Raw genomic sequence first — 23,345 nt, 5'->3', positions numbered from 1 at the left:
CGAATCCGTTGCCGAAATCTGTGCGGGAAGAGTCTCTTTCGAAAGGTGGAGGCGTATAAAAAGGAGGGGTGGCTTGAAATCCCACCCCATAAATCGGGGGTCACCTGTGCCCGCCCCCTCAAACATCCACAGTGTAGGAGAGACTTCCTGCTCTGTTCCTCTTTGCACCCATGTTGCGATGGGCTCCCATGGGACTTTTCCAGAATTCCAAATAGGACGACCAGGCCAGGAAGGTCGCCTGTCCCAACCTTTCTCGTTGGGCTGATCTACCAGGGCTGCCCTTTAGTTCTTACAAGGAAGTGGAAGATAGCCAGTCTCTCCTTTTGAGCAGGGGCTGGATGGCCCCTCCTCTCAATCCTTTCAGCTCTCTTGTTCTGCAAAAGAGGGCATAGAGCTAAGGTGGCACAGGAGCATCAGGCGAGATGAAGCCCCAGAGCATCGGGGAAGCTCGCTGCCAAAGGACATGAGCCTGGAGAAGGAGACGGAAGGCCGCCTCCGGCCCCCATCCCTCACCCCCACTCTTCCATGCCAGCGGTGGCGAAGACTCCCGAAGAGAAAGTGACTCATTTCCCACCTCTCCGCCACCCTCCCTTCTGCCCTTGCTTATGTGCATCCCTTCTGCTTCCCTGCGTCCTCCTTAAGGATGAGTCACTTGTCTTTCCTTCTTTCATTTCTTCTGCGCACCTAAATATTTCATCAGCCTCAGATGTGTGTTTGGCAGGCAGATGAAAGGCTCTCTCTGCAGGGGTGAAGCAGGGTGGGGGTGGGGAAGAGGCTTTGTAAAGAAACTGGAAGAGGGTAGTGTGGGTTGAAAAGAGTGTAATCTTGGAAGCTTAGCCAGGAGAGCAACGTGAGCGTTGCAAGGGGTCTGTTGGATGTAACAGTTATGGGGAAACTTGTCTGCAGAAGTCCAGTGGTTAGGGTCGATGAGAGATGTGTACCACAAATAAAATCACTGTTAGCTGGAAGAGCATTTTATCGTAGGCTCATACTGTGAATACATATCCTACGCCCAACCCCTATTCAGGTTTGCATGTTGGGGTCTGTGACCATCTGGCTCACGGTGGTTGCGGGAAATTGCTGCATAGGTTGCGGTCAGCCACCAGTGTGGCCAAAAAGCTTAGTCCTTAGAATCCCATCTCAGACAGAGAATTCAGCGTCCTGAGACTCTCGGCTTTGATGTTTTGTTTTTCAAAGTTAGTTGCCCTCCTTTTTGGCAGCGGAGGTAGGCTTGGGTGTGCAGAACAGCAGCTGGGGAAGGGGTCGGACACAGGACAAGCAGGATTTCTGCTGGGAGCAGTGAGATCTCGCTACCCAACTTGGCTCCTTGCTTCTCCCCAGCAATAGCTTGAAAACGGAAAAGAAGTTAAACCAAACAGTCATATGCCTATGTTTGCAACGTGTATAATTTATTACAAGCCACAGCAGCGTCCAAGTCGCTCTTGGTGTGCAGAAATCCGAGGCTTCAAAGTGCAAAATGTATGCAGTTCTGTGTGTACTGGGAGGAAGTTTTCACAGAAATTGATCAGCGAGCACAGTCTACAGTTTGGCTAAACCTGGCCACATGTTTTAAGCCCCTTAAGTATTAAGGTAACAGAGCCATGTGAATCTTCTTTCTCTCCCTCCCCCCCCTCTTTTTTGGCTGTTCTCCTGCGCACAACTCTGACAGGTGTTTGCAGATGCACACCAGCTGCGGCCCGTTCATCTCTACCAGACGCCCCTGAGCATCGGCAGTCTGCCCCACCAAGCCCTCGGCCGCACCCAGTCGTCACCTGCCAGCACTAGCCTGAAGAGCAGTACAGCTGAGCCCTTGGTCAAGCACCTTTTCACTACAGGTAGGAGCCGTTACAGACCCCTCTCGCAGAGACTGGAAGGCAGGGAGAGAGAGCCTTGGGTATATACAAAGGGGGATATACCTGCCCATCACGAAGCAACGTTCTCTTTTCTGAAATCTCCTGTTCCGGGTGTGCAAGGAAAAGACATTCTGCACGTGCTTGGAAATATACTGTTTTGTTTCCTACAGCTCATCTGTTTCAGGGCTCTGGAGCTGATGAGGTCTGTGTCAAATTCATTCCTTTCTGCAGGGCACAACTCTGTTAACCGCCACGCAGGCTGAGCCTGGGTGTGCTTTGGGGCAGCTTGATGTGTTGTAGGAGGAGCTTTGCTTTAGTTTGGAACGCTAGGATGTCTCTGGTTCTTTGGGGGTCTCTTCGGCCCAGGGAGTTGGTCAGTGATTGGGGCAGGCCAAAGACATGTGGTGACCAAGGCAAAGTAGAAAACAGTGCCTCTCTCCTGGTCAACAAGGGGAGTAGAGCCTGGGAGAGGTGGTCTTGGGGGCAGAGGCATAAAAATACTCATTTTGCTTTTGACTTTTGTCACAGCAAGTTTCTCACTCGGAGCTCTCCGTTCCTTAGCAACTTCTGATTTGGTTTGCTACCTGGGCTCCTTCAGTAGGGCAGGGCAGTCGAAGGAGCAGGATTTAATTTGAACCCCCCACCCCCATTTATTTAGCCCTGTGTTTTGCGTTGACTCATATGGAATACTGAATGCAATTGAGCATGTGCAGAGTGTATTTCCTTCCACACAAAGGACATGACGGACTCCTGTACTCCAGGTGTTTTTTGAGGGGGAGGGGAGAACGGCTTTCAGCGCGGAGAGTGCAATTTCCTTTGAACTCTGCACTTTTAGTTCCAAAAGTCACTCAAATTAAATCAAACCACTGGTGGCTTGTGAATCATTCCAGCATTGCCATGATGTCACTAGTTTCCCTTCTCTTTCTCTCCCCCGCTCCGCCTCACTATCCTTCTTTCCTGCCCTCTCTCACAGGCTTAGTTTATGACACTTTCATGCTGAAGCATCAGTGCACATGCGGAAACACTAATGTTCACCCAGAGCATGCTGGGAGAATCCAGAGTATCTGGTCCAGATTACAGGAGACAGGGTTGCTAAGCAAGTGTGAGGTAAGAATCTTCAGAATGGAAACCTTCTGCCAGCAAATGGTAAGGCACCTAACAAGGCCTTGGGTTGAAAGGGTGAGCAAATTTTAGGGCAGGTGTTTCCCAAACTTGGGAAACTCTTGGCAGTTCCTGGACTACAGCTCCCATCATCTCTAGCTAGCAAGACCAGTGGTCAGGGATGATGGGAAATGTAGTCCAAAAAAACAGCTGGAGGCCCAAGTTTGGAAAGCACTGTTTCAGGGAATGGTTTTGCAGTGTCAGGAGGCGCCCCCCAAACTTGGAATGTCTGATTAACAGGATCATTCCCCACCCTGAAGCAAAGATATATAGGTCTGCAAAATCACAACCAACATCTCAGGTGCAAACAAGTGTGTGCGTGCGCGTAAATATATATCACACACCACAAGGATAGGTCCTGTGTACAGTTGAACCTTGACTTACATACACCTCGTCTCGCAAATGTTCCAAATTGTGTCCGCGGCAAACCTGGAAATAAACACCGGGTTTGCCACGACTTACACATGCGTGGAAGGGACTTCTGCCATTGGCATGTGTGCAGAAGCACACTTACCTGTGCATGCGCAGAAGTGGCCACTGCCGTCTGTGCATGTGCAGAAGCACGCTACCGCCGAATGCGCATGCGCACGAGAGGCCTCTTCTAGCGTCCCGTTTTGACCAGGGGACGGACCTCCGGAACAGATTGTAAGTAGAGGTTCCATTGTATATAGACACAGTGCTTTCTCCAGAATGGTCCAGTGCGTCCCAGGGAAACTCAACACTCTTACAACGTCAGTTCCTAGTAATGCGCATTATTCTGCAGATACCTAAGAGTGAAGAAACAAACCCTTGATACCCATTTCTGTACGATATGAAAGCCCACGTTCCTGCATGAAAAACATATATGTTTTCCCCCTCCCCATTGCTCCCTGCCCCCCAGTAATTTTCAAGCAGGTTACTTTGTTACGTTTTTCATGCAGGAACGTGTATTGACTTTATAAGAGTATTGACTTCCCCCCCTGGGCTGAACACATCAGTTATGCATTTGAACGTTCCTGGGGAAAACATCTATGCAATCTCTTCATGTCTGCCACATCTGCAAATTTAGCTATGAGGGTGAGTCTTTTTGCTCATTTACTTCCTTAACACTTGCAAACTGGGGCAGTGGGGGTGGGGGTGGGGGAAGCTGTGCAGAAGTGATGTCTCTGCATGTAACAGGATCCTTGAGTTCCTGAGAGAAATTGGGTTAAATCCAGTGATGGGGAGGTTGTTGGCCAAATTGCGTAGGGCCCTGTTTGGGTATTTTTTTGTTATCAAATCTGCCCTTTTGTGGAAAGATCAAACACACAAAACAGGAGTCTTACGGCAGAGACTAGTCGATTTATTGTGGCATCAGCTCTTGTAAAACAGAACCCACTTTGTTACGAGTTTTCCTGGTAAGAAGAACGGAGACTCCAGGTCAAACTAATAGTTGTTTATGGATTCAGACCATGTGGATCTTAGAAAATGTGCTGTTAGATACAAATGTGGCATAATGCATTATTTGACCATATATACTCACAAACAAGTCTGCTTTTAAAACAGGTGAATTGACTGGCCTCTTGTTGACTTCTCAGCTACCATGCATCACGATCACACACAAATATGTGCATTAAATCTCTCTGACACAAGGCCAGATGCTGTTACAGTGTAATCATTTTTTTACGGTTCACTCGCTGGTCATTCTGTCTTTGTATTTTAATACATAAAGAGCCTGGCTTTATTTTCCCAGTTCACTAAAATAATTAATTGATTTCATTTACATCCCACTTTTCTCCTAAGGAGCTCAATGTGGGGTGTGTGTGTGTGCGGGTCCTACCCAAATCTCCCTTTTATCCTTGCAAACACCCTGCGCCATGGCTTAGGCTGAGTGAAGATTTGAATTCCTGCCTGCCCAGATTCTAGTCCCAGCACTTAACATGACTTACAAGCGAGACTTCCTTGATTCATGCATCACAGCGTACTCTGATAATGCAAGCCAGGTCTTTGCACTAAAGCCAGCAGGAGGAGGGTGAGGGATGAGGAAGGAGTCCCAGCACTCATTCTTGGCTTCCGATCTGCGCCATTACGTAGTACTTGCAATAGATCATTGTGCTTCAGTATTATATTGTATTCTTATAGCCTGTGGCTCAAGCAAACACACCCCTGAATCCTTTTTTTTAACTGATTGTAAAATAAGAAGTTGCATTATACCAGATCAGCCTGTTAGTCCATCTAGCTCCATCAGCCGTGGCTTGCTGGGCTCTCAGACAGGGCTCTTCCTTTCCTGCGAGCTGCAAACTTGATCTTTTTGGGTGCAGATAACCAGTGACTAGGAGGGACGTGGGTGGCACTGTGGGTTAAATCACAGAGCCTTGGACTTGCCGATCAGAAGGTCGGCAGTTCGAATCCCTGCCACAGGGTGAGCTCCTGTTCCTCCGTCCCTGCTCCTGCCAACCTAGCAGTTCGAAAGCACATCAAAGTGCAAGTAGAGAAATAGATACCGCTAAGGCGGGAAGGTAAACGGCGTTTCCGTGCACTGCTCTGGTTTGCCAGAAGCGGCTTAGTCATGCTGGCCACATGACCCGGAAGCAGTACGCCGGCTCCCTCGGCCAATAAAGCGAGATGAGCGCCACAACCCCCGAGTCGGCCACGACTGGACCTAATGGTCAGAGGTACCTTTACCTTTTTAACCAGTAACTGAACTTGGGACATGCTCTCCCACTGAGCTATGGCCCCTCCCTCCCCAGTGACATGGCACATGTAGCCAACTAATTTAGGCCACATGTGAAATCACCCATGTTTGTTGTGTCATTGTGCCCATGCAGGGCGATAGCGCTGCACCATCACTGACTCCTAGGCATAGTCTGTGTACAGTGGTACCTCGGGTTAAGAACTTAATTCGTCCTGGAGGTCTGTTTTTAACCTGAAACTGTTCTTAACCTGAGGTACCACTTTAGCTAATGATGATGATAAATAATTTATTATTTGTACCCCAGCCACTCTGGGCAGCTTCAAACAAAGATTAAAAATACATTAAAAGGTCACACATTAAAAACTTCCTTGAACAGGGCTGCCTTCAGATGTCTTCTAAATGTCAGGTAGTTGTTTATCTCTTTGACATCTGGTGGGAGGGCGTTCCACAGGGTGGGCGCCACTACTGAAAAGGTCCTCTGCCTGGTGGTTCCCTGTAGCTTTGCTTCTCGCAGTGAGGGAACCACCAGAAGGCCCTCGGCGCTGGACCTCAGTGTCCGGGCAGAACAATGGGGGTGGAGACACTCCTTTAGGTATACTGGGCCGAGGCCGTTTAGGGCTTTAATGGGGCCTCCCGCTGCCTCCGCACCGCCACCACACAATTTCTGTTCTCATCCTGAAGCAAAGTTCTTAACCCGAGGTACTGTTTCTGGTTAGTGGAGTCTGTAACCTGAGGCATCTGTAACCCAAGGTACCACTGTATTCAAATGGATCAGAGTTTTCCTGGAGACTAGGAGTGTGCCAGAATGGACGAGAGAAACACAGGAATCGAAATCGGGTTATTTGACTGCTTCTGAGTCTTAAAGCGTTATGGAATTGATGTCAGGGTGCTATCACAAGTGATGCTAAGAATCTCCAAGTGGCTTTATGGAAAAACAACAACCACAACCTTATGAATATGGTTGATGTAGCGCTTGAAACAGTAAACATCCATTTTTAAAGTTAAAGCAAAATAAAAAAATTCCTTCCAGTAGCACCTTAAAGACCAACTGAGTTAGTTCTAGGTATGAGCTTTCGTGTGCATGCACACGAAAGCTCATACCTAGAACTAACTCAGTTGGTCTTTAAGGTGCTACTGGAAGGAATTTTTTTATTTTGTTTTGACCATGGCAGACCAACACGGCTACCTATCTGTAACTAAAGTTAAAGCGACAGTCCTTGGAAATGTGGCTGTTACTCAATTCAGGTGATCTAAGTCATCCTTTTGCCACAAACTAGACATTATCATTTTGTCAGTTTCCGTGTTTTCACCATAGCAACGGTAAGGTCTCTTCCTAAGGACGTGACCTCTTCTCCAAAGGTGCAATATTTCAAAGAGTGTGAAGGCGTTAAATGTTTGAAGATGCATGATGCAAGTGGGTGTGAAGTCACTCTGGGCAAATGAGAGATTTTAAAAGTACTTGCATTTTTCTTCTTCTATGAAAGCACCCTCAGTTTACAGCAAAGGGGTGTTCTTATAAGCCTGATAATGGCACTCTGGATTCTGCTACTAGATTCCATGGCTCACAGAGCAACCCTACCCATGTCTGCCCAGAAGTAAGCCCTTTTCAACTTGTTGCGTTTGCAAAGTAAAGGAAGGGTTGAACTCTGATTAATAAGAATACACACAGAGGCTTGAACCAGCAAGACTCTGGGAAGGGTCGTATAATCGTGTCTCTCTGTGCCTGTCCCGTGTGCAGCCCGCTGGCCCAGGTAGTTTTATTCACAAAGGAACTTTTTACAGAGTGTTCGTAAGAACCAATCAGATTTCTTCTGAGCATTTCATCAAACCCACGTGGGGAGAAAGTTAGATCAAAAGAAATTATTTTAACTACAAAGACTACTACTCTGAGCATGCATACATAATCTGAGAGTAAATAAAAGAGGACTAGAGAAACTCCGGAGATCACAAACAGGAGTAAACAGGAGAGGATGGAAGGATGGCAAGGAGATAGGCATCTTTATCACCGTCCTGTGAAACTATTTCCAGGCCCTAAGATTAACATCCTAAGATAAATATATATCAAAGAAACTTGCCCACTATCTTTATGACCCAGGATGCCTGCCTGGCGAAGCAACTGGGCTGTGTACATGACTAGAGAAATGGGCAGCAGAGGCAAAAGGGCATGTATGTAGAATCTTATGGGATTTAATCAGAAATTATCGTCAATATATGAAACCCAGTCAACACAACGTCTTCATCGTGGACACGATGGCTTGATGTATATTTTATAATTCCTCATGGTAATCCCATCTGACCCCTACACAACTCAGTGGGGCTTGCTACAAACTAAATTGGTTTAGGACTGCAGCCTATCGTAACTCCCCCAGAGAACTGGCGATGCACAGGTATCTATTTCACCAACACCTTTAAGGTAATGAGCAAGCTCTGCCTTCACCAACCTAATTCTGCCTGGTGGAAGGACACAATGCAAGAAACAACACAATCAAATGCATTTTATTATGACCAACCAAAACAAAAATGCATACTTGAATATCTGCGGTGGAATATTTATGTCCAGAGTGTGCTCACTCTGGATGTTACAGGAAAGCTATTGAATGCTAAGATGCAAGCAGCGTACTGTTGTCATGCCGTTCTGATGCTTTACGCGGTTTTCCTAGTTGCACTGACTTGATGCTGTTAACCTTCCTTGGCACAGAAACGGAAAATAGACAATCAGTTGTACAAAAGCAGGTTCCAGTTAGGCCTCTTTGGTCGGGATTCAGCAGTTCTTCAAGGGCAGTGGAATTCCTGCCTGTCCATCCCTTCACTGGATCCTTGCCTTTTCTTCCATTGCATAGAATATAACTCAATGGACTCAGCCACTTAGTTGGAGAGTCTTTGTTGGCAGATGGGTTGTTTGTCATTCTTTAAAGTAGCAATTGCTCTGCCAAGTGTTTCGTTATGTTTTGAAATCATTGTTAGGTGCTTCTGCTGGTGGCTGGGGAAACCCAGCCAGATGGGCGGGGTATAAATAATAATAAATCATCATCATCCATCATCATCTCAACTAGGGCCAGGGCCTTTTCAGTACTGGCCCCGACTTGGTGGAACGCTCTGTCACAAGAGACCAGGGCCCTGCAGGATTTGCCATCTTTCCGCAGGGCCTGCAGAGCTGTTCCGCCTGGCCTTTGGTTTGGAATCAGTCTGACCCTTACGTCTGACCCTTATGGTTTTGATCTAAGGGCTACCATTAAAATGAGGCTGCATTTTAAATTATATTTTAACCTGTATTTTAAATTGTTTTTTTGAATTGTAATTTTACTGATGTCAGCCACCCTGAGCCCGGCTCTGGCCGGGGAGGGCAGGGTATAAATAAAAATTTATTATTATCATCATCATCATCATCATCATCATCATCTCAGGCCCAGGTTGGCAACTGGTATTGTTTATGAGACACTATCAGTGTGAGGGTGACAAGGCCTGAAGACCTACTATCACCCTTGGCTAGACTCAGTCTCCCTGTCCAGAAGTGGAGGGAGGGGGGATGCGGTGGGGGCGGGATGCCCCAGGTGTCACCACTGAGGGGGAGTGATACAATGCCATGGGGCACTCACCGCGGGGCTGTTGCGTATTTAGCAGATTAATTGCGCTGCGGAAAGCGTGCTGGGGAGACCACACGTTCAGGAAACAATGAAGAAGCGCAAAAAAATTATTTTGCTTGGCTTTAATTACAAAAACAAAAACTCCTCTTACGTTAAATTACATTACATCTATAAGTATGACCCATCCATTGACACATTCACCAGGGTACTGAGAGAGGTACACGCTGTTCTTTATACAGTGGTACCTCGGGTTACATATGCTTCAGGTTACATACGCTTCAGGTTACAGACACCGCTAACCCAGAAATAGTGCTTCAGGTTAAGAACTTTGCTTCAGGATAAGAACAGAAATCGTGCTACGGCGGCAGCAGGAGGCCCCATTAGCTAAAGTGGTGCTTCAGGTTAAGAACAGTTTCAGGTTAAGAACGGACCTCCGGAACGAATTAAGTTCTTAACCCGAGGTACCACTGTATACCCAATTGCTGACACAGCTTAAGTAACACAACTTAACAGCACCTGCTATATTGCTTCACAGCTGTAAAACTAGGCCATGATATTTGCTCTGGCCTTTAAAGAGATACACATCTTGTGAAACAATAATGAACCTTAATATTTAAAGAAACCATTCAACAGGGGCCTGCAGCGTGCCTGAGCCATGCGTCTCTCCTGGGAGTGATGCGGTGTTTTGGGCGCCCACTGGTTCCGTGCTCCCCCAAATGGTCTACCTGCCGCCTCCCCTTCAGCTGTGGGGCTGCAGGGTGGGAGGAGGCAGACAGACTCCTCAGAGGCCCCGCAGAGCGTCCTGTCCCGGCTCGCCCCACTGCTGTGGGCCCCAGGCGCCCAGTTGGCTTGCTCCGCCACTGTCCCTGTCTCCTGTTACTGCTGGTTTCCTTGTGTTGGCTGGGCCCTTGCCACCACGGGCTCCCCAGCAGTACTCCAGGCTGACATTTCTCTAGATAGAAACTGGCATACAATTAATACTTCTCAACTGTGATGCATTGATGAAAAGCACCTTCAGAAGTGAACCTGATGTTGCTTCTGGAGAGTGTCTTCTGCACTAATCTCCGTCTCTTCTCTTTGCTAACAGAGGATTCGTGGTCGGAAAGCAACGTTGGACGAGATCCAGACAGTGCATTCGGAGCATCACACGTTACTATATGGAACCAGCCCGCTGAACCGGCAAAAGCTTGACAGCAAGAAATTGCTAGGTACAGAGTCTGGCAGATCACATGATTCTGTTTCTCTTGATTCATAATTTGTAACTATTTCTTTAACCATGATGTTAAATTACATAATAATGTATTTCTCTGTGTAGTAGGCAAAGGCGGAAGATTTTGGCTTAAGTTTGGGGAAGAAGGCGTATAGTCCGTTGCAAGGCCTTTCCAGGTTCCCCTCTAATATCAAGGCTTTAAGCAAATGCTAATTTCCGCTTTAAACCTTTCCTATGCATCTTTAGGGACTAGAAACTTTCTCTTCCTATAAAAGCTGCAAGTTTCCCTGAATTCGATGGATGAAATGGGAATTGCCCTGTGATTATGGCAATAAATAGTCATCTCTGAATACATACATGCACTGCGTGGATGCAGTTTGCTGTGCATAATTTTATCGGCTTCAGCTGTTCTTGGACTGCAATAGCTTGATCGCAGTAGTACAGGCTTTAATGACTTCAAGATGGGATTGCTGCAGTGCGGTCCCTGTGGGGCTTCCCTTGTCCTCGATCTGGAAGCTGCACTTAGTGCAGAATGTTGTAGCCCAACTGCCGATGCAAATGAAACCATAGCTGTCAACTTACAGATTTGAAAATAAGGGACCAGCAGCCTTGAAAATAAGGGACCAGCAGCCAAAATAAGGGACCTGCAGCCTTACCTGTTCCAGGTACTCCAGTCTTCCTGTCCTCCTGCAGTCTGGTCAAACTCATGCTGGTAGCTTCGAGAACGCTGTCCAACCAACTTTGTAACCAGAGGTTCAACTGAATAGAATCTGAATCACATGCACCACAAGGCCTATGCAGCCTCAACTTAAGATGGCTCCCTGGCCTGGCTTTGCACTGCAAAGTTTGCAGCAGCACATGCAACAAAATGGCGTCCAGCATTCAAAAAACCCCTCAGCTTGCATTAACTAGCCACACACAAGGCATGCAAGCTCTACCCCCCAGTCGTTCTTAGACTTCTTATTGGGTGAGCAACACAGCCAAGCAACACAGTTGGAGCCTCCCTCCTCCCTGGCCGGGAGAGAGAGGAGCTGCTTCCTTTGAAATTTAAGGGACATCCATCAATAAGGGACAGCAGCGGGACATGGTGCTGGAATAAGGGACTGTCCCTTCAAATAAGGGACACTTGACAGCTATGAAATGAAACACCGTCAGCACAGAAACACCTCTGCTCAGAGATCTGTGCCAGCCTCCAGTTTGTTACCAGGTCACATTGAACGTGTTGGTATATAAAACCCTTAACAGCTTGATGCCAGCCTACCACATATATATATATGTTCACTCAGCTACTTTGATCTACAGAATTGGCACTTTTATAAATTCATTCCACATGTGCAAGGTAATCGATATTTCATTGTGGCATCCCCTACACTGTGAAACACCCTGCTCTTTGATATTAGGCAGGGACATTGGTTGTTTTGTTTTTGGCACCTGCTAAAAGACTTTAAAACAAGCCTACCTCTGAACATGTAAATTTGACATGGATTTTAACGTGCAACCGTATTTTATCATGTATATACCTAAAACTACTGATTTCTATCATGTGTATGTCCAAAATGGCTGGGTAAGCTGGTTTTTACCATCTGATTTGTTAGGTTTTCTTAACGTACATTCTATACAGACTGCTTCATTGATTAATCATGTGAAATAAACGAATAAATCCGTTCGGTGTAAAGGACTTGGTTGTGGCATAGAGGTTCTCCAAAGTGAATGGGGACGAAGTGTGCCCATGGAGGACATGTTAGCTACCTGCTTGGTGTGTTTTATTATTTTCTCCTCCATCCCTCTCTTTGCAGGTCCCCTTACGCCGAAGATGTATGCCGTCCTCCCATGTGGTGGAATTGGGGTGAGTACCGTTTTTTTTGCCCTATAAGACGCACTTTTCCCCCTCTAAAAGTGAAGGAGAAATGTGTGTGTGTCCCATGGGGCGAATGCAGGCTTTCGCTGAAGCCTGGAGAGCGAGAGGGGTCGGTGCGCACCGACTCCTCTTGCTCTCCAGGCTTCAGGAGAGCCACAGCGCCAGCCCCACAAGGTCGGGGGACAGCGGGGAGGCGGAACGCCGCCATCCCGCTGTCTCCCGATGTGGTTTGGAGGCTGATGGCAGGGAGATGCATGCTTCTCCCCGCTGCCAGCCCCGCAAGCTCCAGGGACAGCGGGGAGGCGCAGCGTGTCTTCCCACTGTCCCCGGACCTGGTCTGCAGGCGGGCGGTGGGGAGAAGAGCGCTTCTCCCCGCTGCCGGCCCCACAAGCGCCTGGGGGGGAAATAATTTTTTTTTTCTTTATTTCCGCCCAAAATAACTTGGTGCGTCCTATAGGCCGGTGCGTCCTATGGGGCGAAAAATACGGTATGTTGCTGTCAAAGCAATTTGCCAGTCAGCGGTTGATGCTTAGGGAAGGGAAGGGATGACATGGTCCCTCTCACGATCCTGATGAAACACACCATTGTACTTTTTTACACGTTACGTTTTTTCCAGGAACTACTAAATAGGACCCCACCTTTCCTTGGTAAATCACTTTGCGGGCAAGTTTTATTTTCTGGAGGGGTGATGGTGTTGACATGGTTAGCATGCTGGCATGTGTGCTGGGGTTCAGGATTTCCTTTAGGACAGGCATAGGGAAACTCGGCCCTCCAGATGTTTTGGGACTACAACTCCCTAGCTAACAGGACCAGTGGTCAGGGATGATGGGAGTTGTAGTCCCAAAACATCTGGAGGGCCGAGTTTCCCTATGCCTGCTTTAGGATGTTAGCTCTCTCTTCCTGGTTTTTAGAATTTAAAAATCAGGGTGGAGAGGAGAAGAAACAAACCCTGATCCTGTTGTGTGTGCTTTTTTTTTTCTTAAACACAAAAAGTAAATTGAGAACAGAAATGTGGCAAATAGAGATGAATCGAAAGGTGTGTTGAGGTGTTCACCTTGACACATGGGCATGCTGTATCTGTGAACAGGGAGCAAAGGCACACAGGTAGGCCCTGACCTCGGCATCCCTGTGTGCCTTGCTCAGTCCCCGGGAAGATCTGCAAGGGGATTGTACTTGCATTCACTTGAACGTGAGAAGAACTCTGTGCGATTGGGGACACTGATCAAACAGGGTCCCTGATCGCTCGGAGGAGTCTATTCATGTTCCAGTGAACATGAGCAGAAACTCCCTGCAGACTTTCCCATGCAACCAGGGAGTGTTAGGAGCTGATGTGCAGGAGGACATTGGGGGAGGGACTTGTGTGTGCATCCCTGCTCCTTGTCCACAGTTCAAGCATGTTCAGGTGAATGACTGATCATGCTTAAGATGTTAAACGAAGCATTGGCAGCGACACCCAATTCAAGCTGACTGTACATTCCCGCAGTGAATTTTGCTGCAAACCTTCGTCTGCAAACCTAGCTGGGCCTCAGCAAAGGCACGCTGCTGCAAATCCGTGTGTGTGCGGAGTGTGTGCCTTTCCTTTAGGCCCCATTCCCTTGCCGCCAAACCAAGGCAAGCTGAACGATACCGCTCTTCTCCCCTCTTCCAGCCCTTAGCTTCTGCCAATGCTTTGCTCTGTACCTTCCACTGCAGGTTGACATCGACACAGTGTGGAACGAGATGCACTCGTCCAGCGCCGTCCGCATGGCTGTTGGCTGCTTGGTGGAGCTGGCCTTTAAAGTGGCGTCTGGGGAGCTTAAGGTAAGTCGGGCCCAATGAATGTGCAGCTTCCCCTTGTTGCAGCCCCTGGTCCTCCCCCACCTCTAATTCTTGTTCCCAAGCACAGCTGGTTGGGCATGGAAGAATTATGCTCATGTGAACCTTGCTCAATTCCAGCTCACTTTGGCTGCTGCAGTGTGTACAAAAATCCCAGTGATTTAAGCTGTGTGTTTCTGAGCTTGGGCAGAATGTCAATCAGCTCTGATAAGAAGCAGCTTCTAAAACCATCTCCATCGTTCTGCCTGGACAGGGCGCCGAGGGCCTTCTGGTGGTTCCCTCACTGTGAGAAGCCAAGTTACAGGGAACCAGGCAGAGGGCCTTCTCGGTAGTGGCACTCGCCCTGTGGAACGCCCTCCCACCAGATGTCAAAGAGAAAAATGACTACCAAACTTTTAGAAGACATCTAAAGGCAGCCCTGTTTAGGGAAGCTTTTAATGTTTAATAGGTTATTGTATTTTAGTGTTTTGTTGGAAGCCACCCAGAGTGGTTGGGGGGACCCAGCCAGATGGGCGGGGTATAAATAATAAATTATTATTATTATTATTATTATTATTATTATTATTATTATTATTATTATTAAAGAGCCCATGTAAGCACTGATATCTCAGCATGTGTAGAATGCCCGTTGGTTGGAAGTTGGTTTTCCTTAGGCATCATGGTGTGCATTATTCCCCGAAACCCATTTTTGCTGCACTCCACGATCTCATTCTGTGGGTGGAGGGATGGCAGACCCAACGTTGGGCACCGAAATCAATGGACGTTTTTATCCCAGGTTTATATCCCACTTTTATCCCAGGTTTACATACCCTTCTGAAGCTCATTGGGTGGCTTAGGACCAACCACCATTTCTCAGCCTAGCCTACCTCATAGGGTTGCTAGGAAGATAAAGTGTGTGTGCACGCGCACACACACTGTGTTCATCACCCTGAGGTCCTCGGAGGAAAGTGTTGTGAATCAGAACAAAAATCAAAGATTAAAACATGTGTGAACTTGTGCATGTGTGTATTTTCCTTCTTGCAGAATGGATTTGCTATTATCCGGCCACCAGGTCATCATGCAGAGGAATCCACAGCCATGTGAGTGTGTAGCATAAATGAGGAGGAGGAGGGATATATGTGATTAACTAGAAACAAACAAATCCTCCTCTTTTAAAAACAATGGTTTAGATGAAATGGGGTGGTTTTCTCACTGCGTGAATACTATTTTATGTGTGTTTCTCCCTGTTGGTGTCGTATAAGCTGCTTTGGTTTGAAATCCTGTCCTCTCTATATGAGTGTGGTTCTCATCATGGAATTAAACACATCTATTTCAGGGCTTCTTAGGAGGAGCTCCCTACTAGTTTTTCCTGCCTATCTGGGACTGAGATTCCCTCCATTTGTGGAGGAGGGTATTCTGAGCAGGTTACTTCCTCCAACTAGATCCGAAGAGCAGGGCTATGCAAATTTGCCAAAGCTTTGCCCATTTATTTTTGCGTGTGGGAGAAGCCCATCTCCTCCACCCCCCTTTAATTCCATTTCTCCCTGCACCAACACAATTATTTAAAGAGCCTGCTGAGTTACTGCTGCACTGAGTGTAATCTGGGAGTTTTTCTATCTTCCTTTCCTGTGGATTAGGTAGTTCAGAAAAGAAAGGAGCTGGACCAAACCTTTGAGTTGGATTCGGACTTAGAATTCCTGTTGGAATCAATGCGAAACGTTGGTCACGTTGACTAGCTTAAGTCCCATTGATTTCATTGGGACCATGGTCTCAAAATATAGCAACGATTAACTTGCATTACTGCTTCTGGGAGATACAGTATCCTAGTTGAATGGGCATGCCCGAGTCCATGAATGTGGTGGTCAGGTCTGCTAGAGAGCCAGTGTGGTGTAGTGGTTAAGAGCGGCAGTCTTGTAATCTGGGGAACCGGGTTCGCGTCTCTGCTCCTCCATATGCAGCTGCTGGGTGACCTTGGGCCAGTCACACTTCTCTGAAGTCTCTCAGCCCCACTCACCTCACAGAGTGTTTGTTGTGGGGGAGGAAGGGAAAGGAGAATGTTAGCCGCTTTGAGACTCCTTAAAGGGAGTGAAAGGCGGGATATCAAATCCAAACTCCTCCTCTTCTTCTTCTTCTTCTTCTTCTTCTTCTTCTTCTTCTTCTTCTTCTTCTTCTGCTATCTGTGCTGTTGCTTTCCTGCCCACCCTTCTCTTTATACTGGGCATGGTGTTTATTATCAAAAAAAGCCAGTGGCAAAGCTGTTGTATATTTTTATAGTAAGCAAAGTCTGGTATCTGGGCCAGCGTAAACACTTTAGTGGTGAACAGGATGTGATGGGCTTGTGGAATGCTCCATGTGCATGGGTTTAATTTTTTCAAAAAGCATTCTTTGGTTGCGCGTTTTAGGAGGTTTATCCTAACATGTAGCTGATTGCAACCTATTCTCCCCCTCACTCCACAAACAAGTGAATGAAGCAAAGTAATCATCATCATCATCATCATCATCATCATCATTATCCCTGACATTTCTGATAATACCTTTCTCCCCTTTCATTTCCCAGGGGCTTCTGCTTCTTCAACTCTGTTGCCATTACTGCCAAGCTCCTCCAGCAAAAGCTTGCCATTAGCAAAATCCTCATCGTGGACTGGGTAAGGGTCTCTCACTCTGCTCCTGAAGCTGCTTAGGCTTGGGTTGTTTTATCCTTATTGGCTAACATCTTTCCTGGTCCTGAAAGATTTTCATGGGCTCCCAGTACGTTTCTGAGCACAATTCAGAGTGTTGGTGCTGACGTTTAAAGTCCTAAACGACCTCGGTCCTGTATACCTGAAGGAGCATCTCCACCCCCATTGATCAGCCCAGACACTGAGGTCCAGTGCCGAGGGCCTTCTGGCGGTTCCCTCGCTGCGAGAAGTGAGGTTACAGGGAACCAGGCAGAGGGCCTTCTTGGTAGTGGCGCCCGCCCTGTGAAACGCCCTCCCAGCAGATGTCAAGGCAATAAACAGCTATTTTACTTTTAAAAGACGACTGAAGGCGGCCTTGTTTAGGGAAGTTTTTAATGTCTGACGCTGTATTGTTTTTGATATTCAGTTGGAAGCCGCCCAGAGTGGCTGAGGAAACCCAGCCAGATCGGTGGGGTATAAATAAATTATTATTATTATTATTTATTTCATTCTGCTCTGGTAGGATATCCATCATGGCAATGGCACCCAGCAGGCATTCTACAGCGACCCCAACGTGCTCTATGTTTCTCTGCACCGCTACGACAATGGCAATTTCTTCCCAGGCAGTGGAGCTCCTGAAGAGGTGAGTTCACACCTTTATTCACATCTGGTGCTTGTTTTTGTAATAATCAAGATGTTGGTGCTGAATCTAGCTTGAAATCCCTCTCTAGGTGTTGTTGTTTTTTTTGAACCACCCTCTTTGTATTTTAATTTTTTTCTAATAACTTTTATTGATTTTCCATTTTATAATATTTAAACACATCCTCGTCATCCCCTTTACTTCTTTTGCTCTAAAGAGCTTATCGACTCCCTGCCTCTTGGTTTTCCAAATTCATCTTTATATCATAGCGTTTATACATTTTCCCATTTCACTCATTCAAAATATCGCAATTTTTAAATACAGTGGTACCTCGGGTTAAGTACTTAATTCGTTCCGGAGGTCCGTTCTTAACCTGAAACTGTTCTTAACCTGAAGCACCACTTTAGCTAATGGGGCCTCCTGCTGCTGCCGCGCCGCCGGAGCACGATTTCTGTTCTCATCCTGAAGCCAAGTTCTTAACCTGAAGCACTATTTCTGGGTTAGCGGAGTCTGTAACCTGAAGCATATGTAACCCGAGGTACCACTGTAAATATAAAAAGGTAGAAACAATTACAAGTCTTCTTGCAACCCTGCTAGTGCTGGTAATTGCTTACAATGGTCCTTCAAATATTGTATAAATTTACTCCAGTCTTTTTGAAATGTTTGATCACGCTGGTTTCGGATTTTCCCCACCAGCTTCACCACTTCCTAAAACCACCCTCTTTTTAACTCCCTGAAGCATTCATAGATGCATCAGTAAAGGATGCGAAAGCAGGGCGCAAACAGAGGTTGCTTTGCGACCAGGAAATCTACACTGGCTCCTATAAGGAATTGCATCAGAATGCACCTAGAGCAGCTCTGTAAAGGAGGGAAGAAATGCAGGGAGAAAGAGAGAAGGTTTATCCCCCAAGAACAGTTTGAACACCAATTGAGAGAAGATTTTAATCAGTTAACTCCGCCATTTTGTTCAGGGAAAGGTTTTGTAGTCCAGGAAATAGCTTGGGGCGGGCAAAGGTTGGAACGTTGCCCAGGGTGCAGAATTCACAGAAATCCCTGCATGTATGTGTGTCCTGTCTTTTCTGACCCTAATCACTTGAGATGGACCAGCATTTTCTCCAGCAGGCGTCCTGCATGCTGCTGCCCTTGCTCCCCTCTCTCTTTCGCTTCTCTGTTGTGCTTCTGCATTCTCTCTGGGGTCCATCTGCATGCAAGTTCTCCCCCCCCCCCCAGCCTCAGATGTATGCCAGTGTCCCTTTGCCCCTTCCCACCGGCAGCTCGGTGCATGATCCAAGCTGCGAATAAGAGCCAGCATTTGTTACTTACGAGGCTTCTCTCTTCCAGGTTGGCAGCGGGATGGGTGTAGGTTACAACGTCAACATTGCCTGGACTGGTGGAGTGGACCCTCCCATTGGTGACGTGGAGTATCTGACTGCCTTCCGGTAGGCCTGCTGGGAGTGGGGCTTTCTCTGCCAGGGGTGCTCACACACTGGGTTTCCGCACTGAGAGGGTTTCCCCCTAAGGGTTTTGTGTGCATCAGCAAACTTCAGCGTTCTCACAGGCCTGCCACCGACTGCTCCTTTTATGTGGGTGGTGCTGTTATGATCAAGGGATGCGGGTGGTGCTGTGGTCTAAACCACTGAGCCTCTTGGGCTTGCTGATCGGAAAGTCGGTGGTTCGAATCCCCATGGCGGACTGAGCTCCCATTGCTCTGTCCCAGCTCCTGCCAACCTAGCAGTTCAAAAGCACACCAGTGCAAGTAGATAAATAGGTACCGCTGTGGCGGGAAGGTAGACGTTTCTATACGCTCTGACTTCCATTACAGTGTTCATTTGCACCCGTAGCAGTTTAGTCCTGCTGGCCACATGACCCGGAAAGCTGTCTGTGGACAAACGCCGGCTCCCTCGGCCTGAAAGCGAGATGAGCGCCGCAACCCCATAGTTGCCTTTGACTGGACTTAACCGTCCAGGGGTCCTTTAGCTTTTAACTTTTACCTGTTAATGATCACATAAGGGACCAGCACATGGAGAACTGCAATCGCAGTTAGGTACACAGGGTAGAAATAATAATCATTTCACTTCTAATTTGTATACTGCCTTACTATATTGCTATACACAAGGTGGCGTACAAGCTGAAGAAAAAACAAAATACCCAACATAAGACCACACACCTTACAACAACTTGATCCAATACAAAGAAGTCATAATAAAAACATAACTTTAAAATAAACAACATATCAAAGGAACTTTCAGTAATCTATTAGATTATCATAGTGCACAATAAAATATCAGCAAGCAATAATTAAACAGAAATTCACTCTTTAATAATCACCATAAGCTATAATGAATAAAAATAACAGCAAGTCACAACACGTAAAATCACCATGATACATACAAAACCATGCAAAGGGATCCAATTGAGAAACAGAGACACACAACTTATTTTAAAAACAACATCCCTGAACTCCTCTCCTCTCTTCTCAGCTGCTTCTGCTGTTCTTAAAGTCATGGTCTGGGGAAGGCTCTTAAGGCTGGAGGGTGAGGCAAGGCTGTGAACCGCCCTGAGATCTACAGGTATAGGGCGGTATACAAATTTAATAAATAGTAAAATAAAATAAAATAATAAAGCAGGTGGAAAAAGCCATTGCCTGATGGCCAGCACAGTCTCTCTCCTCTCAGAAGTCTGGTCCTTCCCTTATCACTTATCATTTGAGGGAATCAAACTGGTGCTCTCCACACATTTTGGACCATAACTCCCATCATCCATGACCCCATTAGCCATGCTGGTTAAGGATGCTGGGAGCTCAAGTCCAGAATTTCTGGAGGGTACCAGGTTGTGGGAGGCTGACCTATCCTAGCCAGCACCTTTTTGATTGGAGTCTAGGTAGGGAGACATCCAGGAGGAAGCTGCTGTTGGGGCTAGAAAGCAGTAGACCTTCCATGATAATCTCACAACCCCCTGACACAACAGAGATGGGTGTTAGTTTGAGTCAGTGTGTTGGGGAAATGAAAAAAGCAGGAAGGTGAGCATGGCTAGAATTTCCCCTGTCAGTAGGATAGGGCAGGGCTGGCGCTGGTGCTGTCGTGTTTCCTCCTAAGAGACCTCTAAGGGCTGTTTTGTGTCTTCCCAGGACTGTGGTGATGCCAATAGCCAATGAGTTCTCCCCAGACGTGGTCCTCGTTTCTGCTGGCTTCGATGCTGTGGAGGGACACCTGTCCCCACTGGGTGGATATTCTGTCACGGCCAAATGTGAGTGTGGGTCATGTGGGAGGGGAGCCCCCCTCGCCTTGGTTTGTAAATAGAACGAGCCATTCACATAGAGCAATGGCTCCCAATTGGGGGACTGCAGTCACCAGGGGGTCCGCGTAACCCACCCAGGGGGTCCGTGGCATCATTCACATGACAAAAACTACCATAGAGATATTGGAATTTTCAAATACAACAGGTCCATGGCTTGACTTAGGAAAAACAGGAGGTCTGAAGTACTTAGCTAATTGGGAACCACTGCCTAGGGCTGGGCAATATATCAATATATCATCCAAAACCGGTTTGAGGTTCACGTCGTGATAATTGTTTCATAGTATTTGAGCTGGCAATATATTGCGAATCACAGTGTGTGTAAGGGTTAGGCTATATCTGATTTCTAACATCTCAATAACTCACCAGCTAAACACTGCAATGTTATCAGCAGCTAAGCCTCACAATATCAACAGCTAAACATTGCAATCTGCCACAATGTCTGAATAAGGATGGAAGTATACAGAGGCGAACAGGACAATGTCCAGGCAACTGCTACTACTTAGGAGTCTAAAAAGATAAATGACAATATTATCAGTCATCATACACTCAGTTTCATCAGCAGGCAAACCAAAATGCATCCCAACGGCCACAGAATTGTACCCAGAATTGCACAGGACCAGTGGCCTGACTCAATATAAGGCAGCTTCCAGCACTCCTATATGTTGAACGGTTGTGCTCTGAGCCATTTGGGGCCTATGTTTCTACGCTAGAGATTGTCCCTGGGACTTTATTCATGCATACACTGCCAGTGACCTATGGCCCCTTTGTGCTTGCACTAGCTGGAGCTCCAACTCGCCTATTATTTATCCATTCAAGCGGCTTAGCCCTCACCTCCCCAATATTTTGAGGTAGCCTATGAATGCGAGTCAAAAGTGAATAATGGCTTACTGGCCAGTATCTTTAGCTGAGGGAGAAGGATGAGTACTGCATCTCAATCAGAAAATGATGGTTTTTCATCTTTCTGGTTTTTCTGTTGTTGTTTTCTTCCCGGCCACACAGGTTTTGGGCACCTGACCAAGCAGCTGATGAAGCTGGCGGGCGGGCGTGTCGTCCTGGCGCTGGAAGGAGGTCACGATCTGACAGCCATCTGCGATGCCTCCGAAGCCTGCGTTTCCGCCTTGCTTGGCCTTGAGGTGAGTGCAGCTGGCACGGGGGAGCAGCAGTCCCGAAGCCTCAACCTGCTGGCTTGGGACGATGCCCAAAGCTTTTGGGCAATCTTTGGCCGAGGTTCTGAAAAGAGGTCTGGCACTCATTTGCTTCGTGGGGTGGGAAAGGCAGAGAAAGAAGGCATGTCTGTCCTGGCACATCAATGCCCGCCAGTTTCTGTTTATATATGCATTCGGACGTCTGCCCTGCTGATGGCACCTCCACAAGGCCCAGCTGGAAATCGGTGGAGCTTGTCCACTTCAGTGGCCGAAAACAGGAAGCTGTGTGTTTGACTGCTGCAGTTTAGGACACAGCCAAAAATTGCATGGAGAAAAAAGATTGTGCACTGCCAATTAGTGGTTTATGGGAGTACGTGAGGACAGGCCCCTGCCCCAAAGAGCTTGCAAGTCTAAAGGTTTTCCAGCTTGATGAAAAGGCCTCTGCCTGAGGTGTTGTTAGGTGTTGTTTTTAAACCTATACTAGTACAGTGGTACCTCTGGTTACGTACTTAATTCGTTCCGGAGGTCCGTTCTTAACCTGAAACTGTTCTTAACCTGAAGCACCACTTGAGCTAATGGGGCCTCCTGCTGCCACCGCGTGATTTCTGTTTTCATCCTGAAGCAAAGTTCTTAACCTGAGGTACTATTTCTGGGTTAGCAGAGTCTGGAACCTGAAGCGTATGTAACCTGAAGCGTATGTAATCCAAGGTACCACTGTATGGGTTTGTGACATTTTTTAAGCTATTTATATTTCTGTAAATTGCCTTGGGAGATGTGTGTCGAAGGAGATTCACAAATTAAAATAATAAAGGGAATAATTCAACACGGGGGGAGGCAACCGAGGGAAGCAGAGGAGGAGGAGGTGGGCAGAGGTAAAAAGGGGAAGGATACGCCTTGTTTGGGGGCTGGCAGAGTTGCTCATTCAACACGGCAGCGGAGTATGCCAGTGGAACAGAAAAACACCAGACAGTTCTAGGTAGGGTCAGTCCCTTTTCTGACCGTATAATGCAGTTCCACAGCTTATAGGTTATATACAATCCTTCGAGCAGCATGCAGACTCCTTACTGCTTTCCAACACAGACTAAGCTCTGGCCAAGGGCAGGGGCCAAGAGCAAACTTGCTTCAAACTCAAGTGTATTTGTACTTTAGATTGTGCCGAGTCACTCTCACATGCTTGCTGACACACTCTTGCAGGTACAGGACAAGCACCCTACCCAAAATTAACCAGCCCACCCATAACTTAGCCCTTTCTTGTCCTTTTTCTCTGAGTGCATAAACATCAACATGCTTTTCTTTCAGGTTATGAGTACTGACAGAAGGAGAAAGGGACCAAGGCAGGGGTGGGGGACCTGGGCGGCCTTCCAGGTTTTGTTGGACTACAACTCCCATCAGCCTTGACCGTTGGCCATGCTGGCTGGCGGGGATAGGAGTCCAACAGCATCTAGAGAACTGCACAGGCCTCCCATCGCTGGTCTAAGGCTCCACAGGAAAGG

General features: G+C 47.2%; 1 protein-coding gene and 1 long non-coding RNA gene across 6 annotated transcripts in view; one reads left to right on the top strand and one right to left on the bottom strand.

The window, feature by feature from the left end:
* HDAC5 (histone deacetylase 5) overlaps window positions 1-23,345 on the top strand; it is a 119,670-nt gene that overhangs the window by 90,618 nt on the left and 5,707 nt on the right. For all 5 annotated transcript variants that reach the window (XM_081837644.1, XM_081837646.1, XM_081837645.1 and 2 more), the window contains 11 exons: window positions 1,670-1,835; window positions 2,827-2,960; window positions 10,339-10,459; window positions 12,258-12,307; window positions 14,012-14,119; window positions 15,158-15,213; window positions 16,671-16,758; window positions 17,294-17,413; window positions 18,752-18,849; window positions 20,538-20,656; window positions 21,707-21,840. In XM_081837644.1, coding sequence (XP_081693770.1) covers window positions 1,670-1,835; window positions 2,827-2,960; window positions 10,339-10,459; window positions 12,258-12,307; window positions 14,012-14,119; window positions 15,158-15,213; window positions 16,671-16,758; window positions 17,294-17,413; window positions 18,752-18,849; window positions 20,538-20,656; window positions 21,707-21,840 — 1,194 coding nt within the window. The remainder of the gene's footprint in view (window positions 1-1,669; window positions 1,836-2,826; window positions 2,961-10,338; window positions 10,460-12,257; window positions 12,308-14,011; window positions 14,120-15,157; window positions 15,214-16,670; window positions 16,759-17,293; window positions 17,414-18,751; window positions 18,850-20,537; window positions 20,657-21,706; window positions 21,841-23,345) is intronic.
* LOC309328300 lies at window positions 953-2,820 on the bottom strand. Its single transcript, XR_014150752.1, has 2 exons — window positions 1,917-2,820; window positions 953-1,347 (listed from the first exon to the last, which is right to left on the bottom strand). It is a non-coding gene; the product is annotated as an uncharacterized lncRNA (long non-coding RNA).

This window comes from Podarcis erhardii (genome assembly GCF_964252035.2).
Source record: "Podarcis erhardii genome assembly, chromosome: 13".
In the NCBI taxonomy this organism is placed as follows: domain Eukaryota; kingdom Metazoa; phylum Chordata; class Lepidosauria; order Squamata; family Lacertidae; genus Podarcis; species Podarcis erhardii.
Note: the sequence above shows the minus strand (reverse complement) of the source record. Positions and strands in the feature narration are given on the sequence as shown.